The sequence below is a fragment of the Centroberyx gerrardi genome, chromosome 24 (assembly GCF_048128805.1).
Source record: "Centroberyx gerrardi isolate f3 chromosome 24, fCenGer3.hap1.cur.20231027, whole genome shotgun sequence".
Classification (NCBI taxonomy): domain Eukaryota; kingdom Metazoa; phylum Chordata; class Actinopteri; order Beryciformes; family Berycidae; genus Centroberyx; species Centroberyx gerrardi.
The window spans coordinates 15,963,885-15,982,270 of NC_136020.1; the positions used below are offsets into that span (position 1 = coordinate 15,963,885).

General features: G+C 43.3%; 1 protein-coding gene across 2 annotated transcripts in view; it reads left to right on the forward strand.

Annotated features, from left to right (window-relative positions):
• The first annotated feature begins 334 nt into the window (after window positions 1–334).
• Window positions 335–18,386, forward strand: part of usp15 (ubiquitin specific peptidase 15) — a 28,875-nt gene continuing 10,823 nt past the window's right edge. The window contains exons 1-12 of one of the 2 annotated variants that reach the window (XM_071924441.2): window positions 335–429; window positions 1,209–1,336; window positions 1,751–1,881; window positions 4,512–4,638; window positions 6,536–6,681; window positions 8,534–8,595; window positions 9,082–9,171; window positions 13,932–14,079; window positions 14,931–15,104; window positions 15,885–16,043; window positions 16,919–17,143; window positions 17,745–17,828. In XM_071924441.2, the coding sequence (XP_071780542.2) occupies window positions 341–429; window positions 1,209–1,336; window positions 1,751–1,881; window positions 4,512–4,638; window positions 6,536–6,681; window positions 8,534–8,595; window positions 9,082–9,171; window positions 13,932–14,079; window positions 14,931–15,104; window positions 15,885–16,043; window positions 16,919–17,143; window positions 17,745–17,828 (1,563 nt within the window). In that variant the 5' untranslated portion in view covers window positions 335–340. The remainder of the gene's footprint in view (window positions 430–1,208; window positions 1,337–1,750; window positions 1,882–4,511; window positions 4,639–6,535; window positions 6,682–8,533; window positions 8,596–9,081; window positions 9,172–13,931; window positions 14,080–14,930; window positions 15,105–15,884; window positions 16,044–16,918; window positions 17,144–17,744; window positions 17,829–18,386) is intronic. The other variant, XM_071924443.2, reaches the window with a different exon arrangement.

The following is an 18,386-nucleotide window of genomic DNA, read 5'->3' on the forward strand; positions in this document are numbered from 1 at the left end:
GTGTATCTATTTGGAAGTCTTTTAACCCTTGTATTGCCACATCTTGAGTTGTGTAAAAAAAAAAACACAGGATGTAATGTCCCTAACTGGACAAAGAAATGTATTGGGAATGACACCGCTTTTTTAAAGACTCTTCACTTTCTTGGACCTCAGTAAAGCTGTGCGGTCAGAATGATGGAGCAATTTTGGACCTTTTTCTAGAATGATGTTACCACTGGGTGTCACGCTTCTCCCGTGCTGTCGGTGAGTTGATGATTGGTTGAAATACCGTGCGGCGCTCTCTACGTGCCTTGGTGACGCCCCGCTTTCCCACCATGCAACGGGTGATGTCTAAGGAAAGATGGCGGAAGGAGGAGCGGCTGATCTGGATACCCAGAGAGGAGAGGTCGCGGCACTGTTGAAAACACAGCTAAGAAAGGGAGACACTTGGTAAGACTTTCGCTGTAACTTTTCGAAGCTGTTATGCGGCCGTCGGCTGGCTCCGTCGAGGCTGTCAAAGTCCTGAAGGATTGGAAAGCGCAGGTGACGGGCCGTGTTGACAGTTAGCTACGAGCTAGCTAACGTTAGCCTGTCAGCTTCATGTGTGTCAGTTTGGCAGCTAACAAGCTTGCTAGCGGTAGCTAACTTGACGCTAGCTACGAGACTGTCACTGAATAACGTTAGATTCCACATATTCCACAAATATTGCATTCTGGTGATTATATTTGATACTTCTTAAGGACCATTTTGCTTTTCCTCTGATGACACAGTCTCAGTTAGATTACATTGCGTTTGGCTGATCTAGCCAGTCAGCTAACACAAGCTAGCCAGCTTGCGAAGCTTCAAGTGGTTTGCCCGTGAGCTCATCCGTCGACTCCGGCAGGGCGGAGTCGGAAAAGCACCTGTCAAAATCACAGAGCCAGCTGGCCAGGCAAGCAGCAACCTGAACTCACTTAGCGTCAACGGTGCTACTGTTACAACGATCAATCCGTGTTATGTTTGCCTTTTAAAGCCTGATTTGTTTGGGTTGATGGTGGTAAGGTAGACCTCAGCTGGCTAAGCATCACTAGTATGCCCATTCACCCTGTAGAAATAAACATTGTAAGTGTCGCACAGACCCTTAGTTAATACCATGTGCCATCAACAACCTAGAGTGAACAGTTGTACCCCATCTTGCTTGAGCAGACTGTTGCCCATTGGTGAAGCATTGTTACGTGTATTCTCCACAGGTACCTGGTGGACAGTCACTGGTTCAAACAGTGGAAGAAATATGTGGGATTTGATAGTTGGGACAAATACCAGATGGGGGACCAGAATGTCTACCCAGGACCTGTTGACAACTCTGGCCTTCTCAGAGGTAAGACAGACAAACCTTTGCCTTTCTAGATTTCATATCACTATATGGGATATATCACACATACTGTGTGAAGCACAGTATGCTGCACAATAGGACACTGCAAGGCTTCATTTAGAGTAGTTTACCTTCACACCACACCAGGAACCCCAGGTCAGTTTAGCCTAATAGTTCTGGAAGTAGCAACAAATAGAGTTCAGAGGAAAAGAGAACAAAAAGACATTGTTGACTGACTGTATAGAGTAGCCTCTTTTGGGGTTCATAGAAAGCTCTCCAGCATACTTTTTTTCTTTGTGTGGTTTTGTGTGAGACAGTCAATTGAGGGTTACCAGTGAAAATGACTAGGTATTTAGCTCCCACTGAATCTGCCCCCTCCCTCTCTTTGTTTGTCTTTTTCCTGCCCCTCCCTCCCTCTAGATGGTGATGTGCTGGCCATCAAGGAGCACCTCATCGATGAGCTTGACTACATCCTGGTCCCGACGGAGGGCTGGAACAAGCTCGTCAGCTGGTACGGATTGACAGACGGTCAGGAGCCAATCTCACGTAAGGTAAGGCTTCCCTCATTAGCATATGACCCTGAATGGATTTGATGGATGGAGAGTGTGCTGCAATGTTACATGAATGGCAGAACCAATAGGGTTCGGTTGTTGGTTGAAACTGAACACCAGCGAACCAAGGGGATGGTTTTACAAGATGCATTGTAATAGATGTGGTCATTAGCTGCTATTTTGTATGGCGTGTGGCATGACTTGTTGTCAGTTGTAATGGGAGAGTTATAGGCTAATAAGGCCGTTTGAATTTTGGGTATTAGGAGTGCAGCACTGCTGTACATGGGAACTTGAGTTGTGGATCACCGTTTTTCGATGTAGAGCAGAAAGGGGCGCAGGTGGATGATACTGGAGAACTATTTCATGTCACAACATCAGTGTGATCCATCTAAATCGGCGTCTAGAGCACATGATTGAAGCTGAATCCCAGGCATGATGTGCCTCACATTCCAGCCTCAGCCTTTTCTTTGATACGTGTTGATATGGCTCAGCTATTTCTCATTCCACATTTATAACAATCAGAATTACACAACACCGGTAGGCACAAGGTCTAATTTTAGGCCTGGGTTACAACATAAAGAATACTGTAGAATGTAAATGATTTGTCGATTATAAAGGTTTGCCGTGTACAGGAGCTGGAAACGAACACTGATATTATGTGATATATTGGAGTGTTTTGTTGCTCATGAAAAGGAAGTGCTAATGCTATAGCTTTTCATTCATTTGACTGAGCATTTCATTCATTCATGTCATGAATTACATTCATTCCTTTCGGGGCTAGTGAGTAGTTTCAGACAAGTTTTGGGATAGTGATCCAAACCGCTGAATGGCTGTGTGTGTGCTAACAGCTGGTTTGTCAGTGGAATACTTCATGGAGGCTATTTCTAACTGCACAGGCCCTACTGTACTTGCGTGAATCCCAGCTTCAAATCTCGCTAGTCATGGCATCATGGCTGCTGGATAGGGTTCTTCCTCCTCTCTCTCTCTCTATCGCACTCTCGTTCTTTCTCCCCTTCCATCGACCCTCCCATTTTGCCATGTATGTCGTGGGACGTATCGGGTGGCCACAGGGTTTCTATTTTCAGCCAACGTTCTGGATGACTGAAAAGCTACATGGAGCGATCTGCGAGACACAACATGCAGGAGGTTCATTATTAGTTTTTCTTCTGTGTTTTTTTACACTTTCTCACTTTTGTGGGGTTGTCATCCTAAGGCGCGGGGCTGCACGAGCGTTTAAGGGATGTAGCAGGATTGTAGTCACAGGTTGGACGCTGTGGCTCCTCGCTTTGTCATCTTCGCGTTTGATGGCCAACACCGGCGGAGTGTTCCTACGCGTCCTTGCTTTTTGAAGTGGAGGAATGCTGGCTGAGGTCAAACTGAGAGAGAAGCAGCGTCAGAGCTTTTAAGAGGAGAGGGAGAGAGAGAGAGATAAGCTGGATGGGAGGGTGGGGGGGTGGGGTGGGGTTGAAACAGTTCTGGCTTGGCTCTACTTTGAGAAATTCTGCCAGAGTTTGGCGAGGAGTTGGGCTTTTGCTCTGTGTTGTCAGAAACACATGGGTATTGTGCAAGGGGCAGGATGGGCTTGGGGGGGATTGGGGCTCGGGAAGGGGAGGGCGGGGGTGAATCTGAGCTGAGTGTGTGTGTGTGTGTGCATGGTCGTTACAGCTCACAGGGACATTGTGAGGTTGGTGGTGTGTGTGTGTGTGTGTGTGTGTTGGGGTGGGGGGTGGGGGGGGGCAGTAACGGAGGGGCTCAGCGGTGAAATAAATAGGCTGGGACCCCTCAGCTGTTTCCACGCGCTGCTGCTAATTTAGGCACTTCTCTCTGACTTGCTCCTATCAGGGCAACCAGTGCAGGAAACTTAACTTTGTTGTCCATTAGACACAGTGGCTGGAACATCTCAACATTCACCAGACAACTTTTACTGTTTTACCCGACGGCTAGATTTTCAGAATAGAATAGGCCCTCCAGATATTGAAGGGGTACCTGCCAAAATGGCCGGTAGAGCAGGCAAGCTTACTGGTCACAGCCAAAGAATAACCGGCTGGGGGCTGGTGTTAATATCCCGCTCTGGTGACAGCTAATGTTGCTAATAGTTAACACTGAAGAGTTGGCCATTTTTGTATCATGACAGTCAACAACAGCTATGCTATATTTTCATTTGCTGTAGCGAGTTGTACAGTGAATAAAGGATGAGAGCCGGAGAGGAAGGGGGATATCTTTGGTTTCGATAGCCTCTGTCACGGCTTGTTTCTTGGTTTAGGACGTAACAGTTGCTAAATTATGTGTTAAGTTCTAAGCTTTGTTTTGGTGGAGTCAACTAACATAGCACACATATTAAAAATGCAGTTAATATTTAAAAAAGATAGTGTAAATTAGTTTACATTGTCCTGATATGGCATTGAATTTAAGTCATTAAAATTAATGCCTGTGTGTCTCTGATTAGAGCCATTGTTGCATAGTAGGAATGTAATTATATCTGCTAATATAATTACATACATTTAATATTGAAAACACCTGCATATTACTCATTAAGTATATGCGTATTTAATTAATCATGAATTAAATATGAACTCACTTGGAGCAGTTAATAAATAAATCGATTAATTCAAACACCTTGCTTTTTTCAGGTGGTTGAACAGGGGATGTTTGTGAAACACTGCAAGGTGGAGGTGTACCTGACGGAGCTGAAGCTCTGTGAAGACAGCAACATGGACAACGTGGTCACCAGACGCTTCAGCAAAGCCGACACGATAGGTAAGCCTGAACTCCCTGCAGTCACTGCTGTTACCCACTGTCCCAAATGAACCTTTTGGCTCACCTGCCAGGCGCTGGTAAACACATAAATTACTTGACAAGGATATTTTTTTACCGAAAAATAATGAATATACATTTTTCATAGAAATATATATGACTTATTTTATAACCTGCTCGCTCAATTCATCATGAAGCTCAGCAGAATTCAAGTTTTAAGAGAGCATTTTGAAGCCGTGTTTCAAAGTTTGAGAACAGGCAAAGACCAAAAACTCTATAACCAATTCAAATGTTATGGTCTCAAAAAGTTACCGGCCAGTTTGGCGGGTGACCCTTGTTGATTTATCTGCCAAAGACAAATTTTACCGCCATTTGGCACTTGGCGGGTCTTAATTTTGGGCCCTGCTGTTAGCTGCTATTCACCTAATTGTAGTGAATAATACCATAATAACTAGCATGTATAGCTATAAAATTACTTTTCATTTACCTCTTTGTTTAATTTGTGAAATAAGGCGACCCTTTAATTTTGGATACACATAAGGAAAATGATATGGTCTGGTAAATAACGTGGGTGTATTCAAAAGTGTTCCTCAACCCTGTTTGTAAACTGTTTGCTCTAGACTCATGAGTTCCCACAAGAACGGCCAAACCCTTGTTCCCTGAGGCACAGAGGATTTATACACCCACACACACTCACACATACCTGTACATACACACACACACACACACACAAAGCAACAATTACACATGTAAGGCACTTTATTGTTGAGTAATTGTGTAATGTTTGCGCAAACATGTACACTACTCCGTTGAAAATGTGAGGAAGATATTACTTGGCCTTAGACTCAGTGTTCCTCACTAATATGTCTGGGTGGGATATCATAAGAAACTCTTAGATACAGATAAATCAAACTCAAAATCGGGTAATTTCCCCCCCACTACCTCTGTGTTGAATGAAAGCACATTTCATCATATAAGCAGCCATCAGCCATGTGCCGTCCTGCCCCAAAAGTATGCAGGTTTTCATTCAAAACAAACACGACAGGGTTGATGGCCACTGCATTATACAACAGGGTGCAAGTTTTTTCAGTGATTGGGTTTTACATGCCATCTGCTTTTCTAAAGAGAACCACACAATACTCACATGGAGTTCTTTATAGAAACTTACATAAACAAGTACGTAACGTGGGTAGAATTCAACATTTGGAATCTTTTCACTAATTTTGATTCCTCAAAATCGATACTGATGTCAAAAGTCATTACAATACCCATAGGTATATATTTTTTTTATGACGCCCCGTCCCACACACCAAGCACACACACAGAGTGGAGGCATAATCCCACACTGGTAAGCCTCTAGTTCTACTGTTGTCCCAGCATGTGTCATCAAATTCTTTTTTTAATGCTTATAAGCCATTTCATCACAGCAGGGCAAAGTAGTTCATGTCAGTTACAGAGACGGTTCAACACAGGAAAGCAGTATTTGCTTCTTCAAAAACATCAAGACTATCACAAATAATCTCCTTCACAAGATGTAAAAATGCAGCCTTGCTACGCATGTCTGGGAAAATAGCGGAAAATGTTTTTGAAAATGTCCAGGTCTTGAAAAGTTGTACAGCAAAGTCTGGAAAAGTATGCAAAGAATGTTGTCACTCGGTCATGTTAATGCAGTAATAGATAGCTAGTAATAGATAGCTACAGCGATTTACCTTTTCATATTGCCCATACACTGTTAGCCTTCTTCACATAAAAGATTGACCAGAAAGCCATCAAGAAATGAAGGTCTGGAATAAGTATGACATTTTGAAATGGAAGATTTTTAGGGCTAATGGAAAAAAAGAATCACGCATTTATTTGAAGTGTTGTGTTGATGATCCTCACTCTGCCCCCTGTGCTGCAGACATGATAGAGAAGGAGATGAGGAAGCTGTTCAGCATCGCCGACGAGAAGGAGACCAGGCTGTGGAACAGGTACATGAGCAACACCTTCGAGCCTCTCAACAAACCTGACAGCACCATCCAAGACGCCGGCCTCTACCAAGGACAGGTAGGGACTTCTGTAGCTTCATCCCACGTTATCACTATGTGAGGACTATTTAAATACTCTTCGGCTTCTTTTTTTGTATTCCTAATTGTGGATTAAGATGTTGTCTAATAAGTTGATTACTAAATGTGAAGAGTTCTATTCCAAAATTATTTGTATCAAGCTCATCATCTACGATCTCTAAAATTCAGTCAGTAAAAATTATATTATTTTGTCAACCAGGGACTTTTTTTATTATGGCGACATCTTTGGTGCTCAGCGCTCATTGCTGTGGTGTTTCTGCACTGCACTTCCCAGAGATCACCTGTCAATCAAACAGTGTGTCCAGTACTGTGACGTCTCTTTCCTTGGATTTTCTGTTGTGAAGTTTGAGTTTCTGTAGGTGGCGCTCTTTTCTTTGTCTGTTCAGCCATGGTGGCTATCACTGCTCATACTAACTCCCCAGTTCTTCTTCTATTTATTCCAAATGAACCCCTGTTGCTGCTTCCAGTGACATAAGACACATCACTTCCTGTGGGCCCAAAGATTTTTTTCCTGGAAAGACCTACCAGACACCGGGTGTTTCAGAAGGCCAAATGTAAAAGCTTTCATGAACTGGCTATAGGTTGAATCGCTATTATGTTCTCTCAATCGGTGAAAGAGAGTAGCAAAACGGAAATGTATTTATATGAAAATATCACAGATTATTTAAGTTACCAACGCGTGGTGGTGTTGTGGTAAGATAGACCGTCCCGTAATGAGAAGGTCACAGCTTCAATCCTCACATCTGTCTGTCAGCAGCTATGTGAGGCAGTGATCCTCTACCTGCTCACTCACTTTAAGTCGCTCTGGATAAGAGCATCAGCTGAACGACATTAGAAATGTACATGTACATGTCCTGGTCTACGCTTAACCTCTGTTACTTGTGGAATTTGGCCCGGCATGTGAAGTGCGTCCACCTGGGAGTTGAGCAGAGCCGCACACAGTCTCTTTACAAGCCCAGACTAATCTAGACAACTGGCCACAATGGGCCAGCAGGCTTTAGGTCGGAGGGCCGCTCCATTCACCGGCAGCTGTTCCAGAGGATTGTCGGGCCTTTTTAGCTTGCCTTGGACAAAGCCTCACTAAGTGGGCCAGTGGATGGGATCCATCCGGCTCCCTGTCTTTCCCCAGTGGAAACAACTACAGTTTGTAGAGGAAACGCATATTTTAGCAGCAGCAGTAACAGGTTGTTTGTTCTCCCAGTGGCTTTTGAGAAATCAATGGTAGGTCATCCACAGTACAAGTATGGGAATACCAAACAGGTCTATTTCCTAAAAGAGGATGTGCAACTGTAGGCTTTGTGTTTTTTTCCCTCTCTTATTGTCTCTTGATGATGTTTCTTAATTTTCTCAGTATTTATTTTATTCTCATACCCCCTGGGTTCTTGATAACCTTGATGTCATATTGCTATTTTTAACCCTGGAGTATCAGTCTATCATCTGATGTTTTGGTGAAAACAGAGTTACTCATTCACTGTAGCTCTATGAATGGGTCTTAACATTTACCCAAAGTTGCAGTCTCAAAATTTATATTAAGGATAAAAATGAAACTTAAAGTTTTGCTATATCGAATGTGAAAACACGCTCAAGATCTCCACGCTACTCAGGATACAGATGACTTCTTCAAATTAAATAGACCACAGTTTTACTACATAGTATGTCAACATTCAGTACCTCTAAAATACTGTGAATGCAGGTGAATCCTCAAAATGAAAAAGGCTGTATAGGATGAGAAAACTTGAATGTTCAATATCTCTAAACTACTGTGAATGCAGATGGAAACCCTCTTGTTCTGAGCTGCCGGTTTAGTCTTTTCCCTGTCTCCTCTCCTGCAGGTTCTTGTAATAGAGCAGAAGAATGAGGATGGCACATGGCCCCGAGGCTCCACGGCACCCAAGTGAGTGAATGGCACATCTCCCGGCGCGTCTCTATCTTTTTTGGCTGAGGGAAGGAGTTAGTCGTATTTTGCCACAGGAATAGAGAGCAAGACAAAAAAATAATATATAAATCACTGAATTGCTATAGATATATATTTGTTATAGACGTTTATCAGAAGTCTAGGAAGCTGTCTGAAACTCCTTTCCCTCGAATAAGAAAGTTGCGTTTTCTTGGGATTTGGAAATTGAAAGAATTAATTGTGCAGCCCCTTTTTTGAATTTTTGCTACTACGTCACTACGGCACCTCATCTTCAAAAATTTCTCCTCTCTATGACTTTGCCTCAATCTACCACGTTTGCTTGGCCTTTTGTTGCTGACATATCCCTCTGTTTATACTTTAACTCATCTCATGATTTTGTTTAATTGACCCTCACACGCCTTTCCGGAGAGCTCCTTATTCCCCCCCCCCCTCTCTAACTCATGATCTATTCTTTATCTTTTGAAGGTCATCTGGTGCTTCCAATCTCTCTGCTTTGCCAAAGATCTCGCCTTCATCTCTCACAAACAATCATAACAGCAGCTTCAACAGCAGGAAGTAAGGCCCAGTAGTGGTGTGAATGGCAGACTGGGGGGAGGGCTGGGATGCAGCCAGAGATAGAGCTTAGACTTTCACAAACCTGGCTGGAGATTCACATATAATGGGAGGCACCACAACCTCCAAAACAGTATTGTCCCATAAGAAAGCTGCATAACTGAAGTCGCTTCAAGTTGATCACATCAACTTTTCACGTGTTTTCTTTTTTCTTTTCTTTTCTTTTCTTTTCTTCAGTTCACTTTTATTGTCCACAAAGGGAATTCGGCTCACAGCAAGGCACAATAAAGCCATAATGAGAACACAGATAGAATACAAATACAAAAATATTTATCCCAATACAATTAAAAAGGATGAATTGTGGCAGATACAATGAATATGCAAGGAGAGAGCAAAGAGATATTTGTGCAAAATGTGCAAAAGTACAAGGAGTGTGGGTTGTACCATCAACTTTCTGTCAACACTGAAAACATTAAACTATCATCTTTGCTGGCCTTTCTTACAAATTGCCTCTGTGTTGCTCTCAAAGCTCAATTCTTCGTCAATAACGGTGCCAAGATGCTCGTAGTTCTGAACAAGTTGCACTCCCTGACCTTTAATAATTGTCTGGCAGGGTGGATGTGATGTTCTTCTAAAATCAATGGCCTTTTGTTTTCTTTTGTTTGCTTTTGTTTCTGTTCTTTTCTGTACTGCTCTGTTCTGTTCACCTTACACTCATTAATAAATTCAGTCATAGTTAATGAGCCGGTTTACAGTATGCCAATATGAAGCTTGTAGAGCTTTGTTTTGGACAGCTCTATCTCTGGCTGGGGTTCGGGGCTCAAGGTGGCCTCCTGACAGTGCAGTTTCAGCTGCAGGAGCTGATATCGGGGAGGGGGATTGGGATTACATGATCTCTTTGGAGTGTTCTTCAGCCGCAGCAGTGCTCTCTAAAAACGGGCCTTCAGGTTCCTCTGGGTAGCTTAGTCAGCAGGTAATGCTCTACCTCTAATTTGATGCTGTACTGATTGATGGTGCTTGCTAGGGCTGCACAGTTACGGCAAACGTGATAATCCGGGTTATTTTGCTAAATATTTTGATCACGATTATCAATCACAATTATTTGTCTTGGTTTCAGGAATCAAAATTATTTAATTATTACACTTTTACACCTTAGCATATATTTTTACTTTTTTACTTTAGTAGTAGTTTTCACGCTTTCTGTGTTCCTCTTATTGTGGTAATTATTTACAATATTCAAATAATAAATAATTACTACTACTATTACTTTGAGGTACAGCTACAACCCTAAAGCAGACTTTGCACATAATCTGTACTGTACTCGTTTGTCGTCATCTGGCTCAAAACTAAAGTATCTCCAAATGACAGAGTATGATCCACTTGTAGGAACTGCAACAGATTTTTCACGTTCAGACTCGGGAGAAAGATTTTACTCTGTACCGTTGGACCAATCCATTCTTTTCCACTTTGCTTGTCGCTACGTTTTTCCAAAGCTGGTCCATGTAAGGTTTCTCCGCCTGCTTCTCCACCTTAACTTTTGTTTTGTTCACATGGATGAACGTTGCACATTCCAAAGGTTGTGATTGGTCACGCGTGATGGAAGTGTTTGATATACCACACTGGGAATTGAAAATATAACAAACACTTAAATATGTACATGATTATTAATCATGGAAACCTAAAATCACGACATAAGATTATCTACGATTAATTGTGCAGCCCTAGTGCTAGCCTATATTTTCAGAAGCCTGAATTGTTTTTAACTGTGCAGAGTTTTCCCAAAAGCATCTTAAGCCTAATTTTTGTTACATCTCAGTCAAAAGGCAGAGCTGATTTTAGTGTTTTTGGGGTATTTCGGTCCAGATCCACACAGAGGCATGTCCTGTGGTCTCAAACATCTCAAATACCAGGTCAGCCTAGTTTTTCCTGTCATTCGAGGTGAAGCTCAGCCCAACATCTCTCCATAGACGTTGACGGCGACATAAATACGAGGTAAAAAAAGATGAAGATTTCGCTGTAGCCTAAGTTTAGGAGTGTTTTCCAAAGCCATGGGACCCAGAAGCCCTGTCAGCCCTGTGCTGGAGAGCACTGCTCCACTGTGGGTGGAGCTTTAGTCTGTCCTGTCCAATAGACGTTACTGTCCCCTCCTTCCACTGTGTGTGTGTGTGTGTGTGATTTACTGCATGCTGGAGTGTGTATGTATCGTGTGTGCCTTTTTAGATATAGACTCTCTGCTTCTCATTGCTTAACACTATTGGAATGCAGAAATAATAGCCACAAGCTCAGCCACCAAAAAAAAAAAATCAATATTGACGCATAAAGAGCTGAAATGAACTGAGCCTGTTCTTTTTTTTGCATTCATACGGATTCTCTGCTGTCCAGGGAAAAGAAAATCAAACTATTGCAACACAGCAGCAGCATAATTGTTTCGCAGTAGGCTAGGCTGGCATTTACTTACCTTTGTCTGGTTCGGAGCATAGACCCAGAGTTGCACATTATGTCATTGTCACAGGTTTATATTATATTGTATGATGGCAGTGGCATCTTTGTCTGTAGTGTTGGTGGATGTGTGGAATGCACAGAGCGGGTGACTTGGGGAAATTGGATCTTCACTTCCCAGTTGCTCTCCTGTCCCTTGCTCACTGTACTGCCAGCGCCATCATTTTCTCTGAATTATGCATGGGGCAGCTTTTTTTTTTCATATTAAGTGCTGCCACATTACGTAAGGCATGTCTTTTTGATTGTGCGGTTCTGGCCTGGTCGGCTTAGCTTCAGTCGAGACACTGTAGCAGCGTAGCCTTTAGTGTCAGTCTCTTCTGAGGCGGCGTCCCCAGATTCTGGCAGGCAGTACTAGTCTTTCTCTCTCTCTCTCTTGCTTGCTCTCTCTCTCTGTGTCTCTCTCTACCTCTCTCTCTACCTCTCTCTCTCTACCTCTCCTCTCCCTCTGAGCTTGTTGCAATGCACATGTTCTGCAGTCTAAGTGACCTTCAGAATACATTTCATCTGCTCCTACTCCCCTCATCGCCTGCCTCCACACACACACACACACACACACCGGCCCCTGCGATGAAACCAACGCTCTCTCCAGGTCCTAGTTATTTATTTAGGCTCCTCTTCCTAAGGCGCCGATAGAGACAGCCATGGCATATTAAAGAGAGTGAGATTGTCAAAGACTGTGTGTCACTCAGACAGAGAGAAGGGGGCTGCTAAGAGAGTCAAAGGGTGTATTTTAGAGTGGGAGAAAGAGAATGTGTGCACAAGTGTAAGAAACGGGGGATAGATACAGAGATTGAGCAAGATTGAGTGTGTCAACGTGTGTGTATGTGTGCGTTAGAGAGAGGGAGAGAGAGAGAGAGAGAGAGAGGGGTAGAGTGATACTGAGGGAGAGTGGGGCCTGTGAATACTGCAGCCTCAGCTGGATGCAGTGGATCAGCTGCTCCCTCCATCCCCATCTCATTTCTCTTCTGTCAGCCTCCCCCCTCTCGCTCTGTCCTCCCCTCCCCCTTCTCTCTCTGCCTCTCTTCTTTTCCCTCCTCCTCTCCGTCCCCCTCTCTCTCTCTCTCTCCCTCTCCCCCTTTCTGTCTCTCTCACTCTCTCTCCTTCTGTGCACCTCTAGCTCCGGTAGCAGTAGTCTTGAGCATCCTTGCTGCTGCTGATGCTGCTATAAATATCTGCTGGTAGCAGTAGAGCGGCAGAGAGCAGCAGGCAGGCCAGAGGGAGGAGCAGAGGACCGAGCAGAGACCAGCGGACGGGACGGGACAGGACAGGATAGGACAGGACGGGGGGGAAGGGATCTGAGTCAGAGAGGGTGGCAGGATGACATTCAAACCAACCCGGAAAAGAAGAAAAGGGGGAGAAGAGAGGAAAGGAGCTGCTCACTTGGCTCTAACTAGGGAGTTCTAAGCTTGCCATCCATCCAGCTCACTCACTTAGATCTTTGTGTGTGGGAAGGAGAGAGAGTGTGTGTGCTTGTTAGCATCATAGCCGGTTCTTTTGTTCACTAAGGGCTAACGGGTCGTGGCAGAGGACAGGGCTGCACTGGACTTGGGAGGCAAAATTAGGCCTAAACTTGGTTTGGACTATCTTTGCACTGCTGCTGGAGCTGGACTGGGTTTAGCTGAGTTAACACTGGGACTCAACAGTGGAGACTGGACTTTCCTCCCCGGCCTCTCAGAACCGGGCTTTGCACGCGCCGGACCCGAACCGAACTCCATCCAGGCTGCGGGTCTTTTTGTATTTTGAGTGGAGATGCGGGCCGGCGCGGGCCGGGGCAGGGCGGAGATGTCATGCTCCTGTGCTGCTGGTGGTGCCTGAGGCCTGAGGCGGTGGAGCTGGACAGCCGGAGAGTGGACCGGGTGCTGAACTGCGAGGCCACTGTCTCCACCACCGTCACAGCCGCCTCCCTCGACCAGTGGGAGCCAGAAACCGCCAACTCCGCCTTGCAGCCCTCCCAGAGGTCTGCTGATTGCCATGGGGGGGGTCCTAGCTTTAAGCTCTCTGGATACAGCATTGATTGTCTGGTGCTCTAGTGTGGTATTGGGTAGGAGATGAAGCAGAGGAAGCCAAAGCTGTATGTTTGCCTGGTGGTCTCTCATAGTGCATTGTTCAATGTATTAATAACTTTAGTGAAGTAGTAGTAATGTTTGATTTGTGTGTGCATTAGTGTCTTCTCTAGCATATCTGTGCTTGTATCAGTTTGACAACCAGGTATCCAGCAGTATATAACATGTCTATTTGTGCGTGTGTGTGTTTTTATTGCACAGTGTGAAGAACTCGAGCTACAGTCTGCCGTCCTACCACCCATACAGCAACAGCTATGACTACTCAGACCAGGGCAGACAGAGCGAGCGCTCGGGCCTCTGTGGACTCTCCAACCTGGGCAACACCTGCTTCATGAACTCTGCTGTGCAGGTAACATGCCTTCGGGGATTTCTACACAGGAAAGTCTGGGAAAGGATGGAAAATGGTTCTGTTACTTTCCAAGTCTTGAAGAGTTTGGGGATTCGGGGATTTTGAAATGTGAAGGAGATCTGTGCTTTGAGCCAGGACTCACTCTTGAACTACTTCTCTATCTGGAGTCATGTTAAAAAGGATATGTGCGACCATCCATATGAAAAGAAAAACTACTCAGAATATAGGGCACTTGTGGTTCTGGGAGAGACCTGAGCAAAACTTTGAACAGGAGCATAGAACTATTTAAAGATCCCCTGTACTGCTAAGGACTGTACTACACCCTTCTCTGCTATAATGTATACTTCTGGCAAATTTGATCCAAAACTTTCCAATACCTTTTTGAACCATCGTTAGATGCTGAATGATTTTTTCCTTTGAGTTGAGTCGTTTCTTCAATATTGTTCCAGCTAAGTCTACAGAGTTCTTACAGTATGGAAATTGAATTTGATAACTTCCACGTCTTGAAAAGTTTGAGAATTGCACAAAAAAGATTGGAGTATTAGTAACTGTTGATACACATATGACCGCACATTTTATGTAGCTGTAAACCCTTTACTGTATCACATCTTATGATATCTGCATCTATAATGCTTAGATATAGTGATACGGCCTAGTTGACAGTCATATTTCGCAGTCACTATTAGCATGTGCCATATTGAGCACTGATCTAAATCTTCAAATCCTGTCAGTCAATTAAAGTCTGGAAAATGGCGTGGAAGTTTGAAACGGAGAATGTATAGGAAGCCTGAACTGATCCTCTCCTATTCATCATTTTGAGATAACATTTTGTTTTCTGTTTTCCCCCTCAGTGTTTAAGCAACATCCCTCCGCTGACGGAGTACTTCCTCAAAGACAAATACACAGACGAGCTGAACGAGGACAATCCGCTGGGCATGAAGGGGGAGATCGCCAGAGCCTACGCCGAGCTCATCAAGCAGGTGTGGTCGGGAAAATACAGCTACGTCACCCCCAGGCCTTTCAAGGTAACTACTGCTTCATTCACACTTTGGCTGAATTTCAATAGAGTTTCCTTCCACTCTCTGCATCCTCTGTCCTTGGTGTTGGTACCAATAACCTTCAGTGAGCTCAGCTTTATCTGTATGTTGAGTTCACTTCCAAAGCACTGTATATACATTTTTGAAAAGGATACGGTTATTTTTTAGTATCTTTATCTTAATATAGAGGATCCAGTCTGTAAAAGTCTTATCATTTTGTCAACCAAGGACTTAAGCTACCTGTTATCCTTACAAAAATACCATCGTTTGTGCACAGAGATAGTCGAGTTGTTAAAGGAGTAGTTCATCCCAAAATTAAAATTCAGTCATTATCTACTCACCCCGGTGCCAGCTGAAACTCCATTGAAGTTCGAAGGATCACCGAACACACAGCGAGTCAGCCCCCTTAGTTTCATTTCAGCCTTCTCCTAAACTATTGAAGTCAAGAGGACCATCTTTTTACAGCTCCAACAAAAGAATCTAAATAATCTAAATATCTAAATAAAGAAAAACATTACTAAAGGTGAATGGACTGCCCAAAGAAAAGCACCAGAGTATGTTTTAATTTTTACTATCAATCATGTTTTAAGAGTAGGCATCTCTCTCTCTTCAGATGATGGATATCTGATCTTGGGAAAAACATCATCATGCCATTCTTTGCTGTTTTTTCTTTTTTGAATGAATGAATGAATGAATGATGTTCTTTTATGCGTTTGCACCTCTGCACATTTCATTTTTTAAATATGCGTATGTGTTTCCACCCTCCAGACCCAGGTGGGCCGGTTCGCCCCCCAGTTCTCGGGCTACCAGCAGCAGGACTCCCATGAGCTGCTGGCCTTCCTGCTGGACGGCCTCCATGAGGATCTGAACCGCATCAGGAAGAAGCCCTACATCCAGCTCAAGGACGCTGACGGCAGGCCTGATAAGGTGAGCCCAACAACTGATCAGTTAATCAGGGATCCTACACAGGTCTGGAAAATCTTTGATAAGTATATAGAAAGTTAATTAAATCATCTCCAGGTCTTGAAATGTTATGTAATTGGACAAAAACTAAACTGTTGTTTAGTCCTGATAAGATATATGACTACACTTATGTAGACTGTCTTTTCACATAGTTTGTTTGTTTTTTTGTTGTTGCTGTAAACAATGATCTTCAGCTATCGAGCAATGTTTTATTTGTCATATTGCTTAGCCACTGTTTGCACTACACTTTATGTAGACTGTCACTGCATTTATTTGGGTATTTGTTGCTGTAAAGAATAATCTGTAGCCGTAAAGTGATGCCCCAGTTGTCATATTGCCTAGCAATTGCTTAACCATATGCATGTGCCACATCCAATATATTGAACAGAATCTTCAAATCCAGCCAAGGAATTAAGGTCTGAAAAAATTCTGAACATTGGTTAATGACTGAATGAACGAATCACTTAATCAGATAGATCGTGATCAGTTTATCTAAGGTAGGAAAGTATAACTCTTCTCATATGCAACATTACCTCATCTTTTTAAATTGTATCTGTTTTATTTAGATTATTATTATTATTATTGTATAAATTGTACAGTTTTTCAATGGTTGCACAAGGATCTAATTTCTCTACCAGGCTATTTGCTTGTTGTTTACTTAAACCCTTCAGTGTTGTGTCTTTCTCTTCGTCTCCCCCGGTGGGAGTAACGAGGCACGCCTGCTCTTATCAAATTGTCTTATCATCTGTTGCCATGTTTTCAGTGTATTGTTGTGGGCGGTTTGTATTCACTTTGCTTGAAATATCTTTTTTTTTTTTTTGCCCACTCGTGTCTCCCAGGTGGTGGCGGAGGAGGCGTGGGAGAACCACATCAAGAGGAACGACTCCATCATTGTGGACATCTTTCACGGCCTCTTCAAGTCCACCCTGGTGTGCCCCGTCTGCGCCAAGGTCTCCGTGACCTTTGACCCTTTCTGCTACTTGACGCTGCCGCTGCCCATGAAGAAGGAGCGAACACTGGAGGTCTACCTGGTCAGACTGGACCCTCTGGCCAAACCCACACAGGTGAAACACAAAGCCTCATAGCCGATTCCATATGTGATTATGTGACGCATTATATTCTGGGAATTAAATTGAGCAATGAGTTCTCCGCATCATAACGTACACGTATTTAACAATATCTTACAAAAAATCTACAACATTTTATTTTGTCATATTTCCCACAATCCCATTTTCGTGGTTTTCTTGGCGTATCAGTAGGCGGTCCTAAAAATTCCTGGAGTTTATTCATTTTGAAGAATACAAAATTTGTGACAGCTCAAGATTATTTGCACAACACTGAGTCACTTTCCAAGTTTGTTCTGGTCCAATCCGCCAACTTTTGAACAGTCCTGACATCCTGTTTGAACTGGAAATGCGTTGTATTACAGAAGCAAGACGCCATCAAACAGCCATTTTCTTGTGACTTTAATGAATTGTCCTAGCTAACGAGATAAAATAAGTGAATGAATGTGTTGCATCCATGCAGTAGGCTAGTTGTTTGTCCTTACATCTTGGTTTTTGAAAATATCTCAGAAATAATTCCAAAGTGTAGTACCATGACATAATGACTTTATCTGAAGATTTCATCTGGCCGTGTGTTTCTGTATGTTTCTTCTCGTTTCAGTATAAGCTGACCGTGCCCAAGGTGGGCTACATCTCTGACCTGTGTACCTCCCTCTCCAGCCTGTCTGGGGTGCCTGCTGAGAAGGTAAAAAAATCACACTCAGCTCTGCTCTAGTCAATAACCCTGCACTCCTATAAGCCATCACACTATAATGCTGACCTGTCCTTAGACTGCACAGCCCAAAATAGGCTATTCCCTTTCCAAACTGTCCTTTCCAGTGCAGTTTCAGCAGCTATGGGGGCAGGGTGCTGTATCCCTTTTCATCTTAGTAGATTGTACAGTGATTTCAGTAGGTTTAAGTTTAGTTTGTGTGTGCAAATAAAGAAAATGCTAGACAAAAAGAGAAGAAAAGAAATGCAAAATGTGCCAAGTAACCTCAAAGGGCTTATAAAAACATCTCACTACGCAAGAAAGAGGAAGAAAAAAACTGAGATGGCATTAGACAATACTGAACACCACATAGCCCAGACTACTAGTTTTAAGTACTGACTGATCCCTTATTTTTATTGAGTATTATAGATTGTGACCATTGTTTGGGGGACAGAGGACAAAAAAATCAAAGTACAGTCTGTTTTTCCATCACTAGAACATCCTTCTATGTTAGAAAAAGGCAGAAAATCATGTCTTGCTTTGATTTCTGAC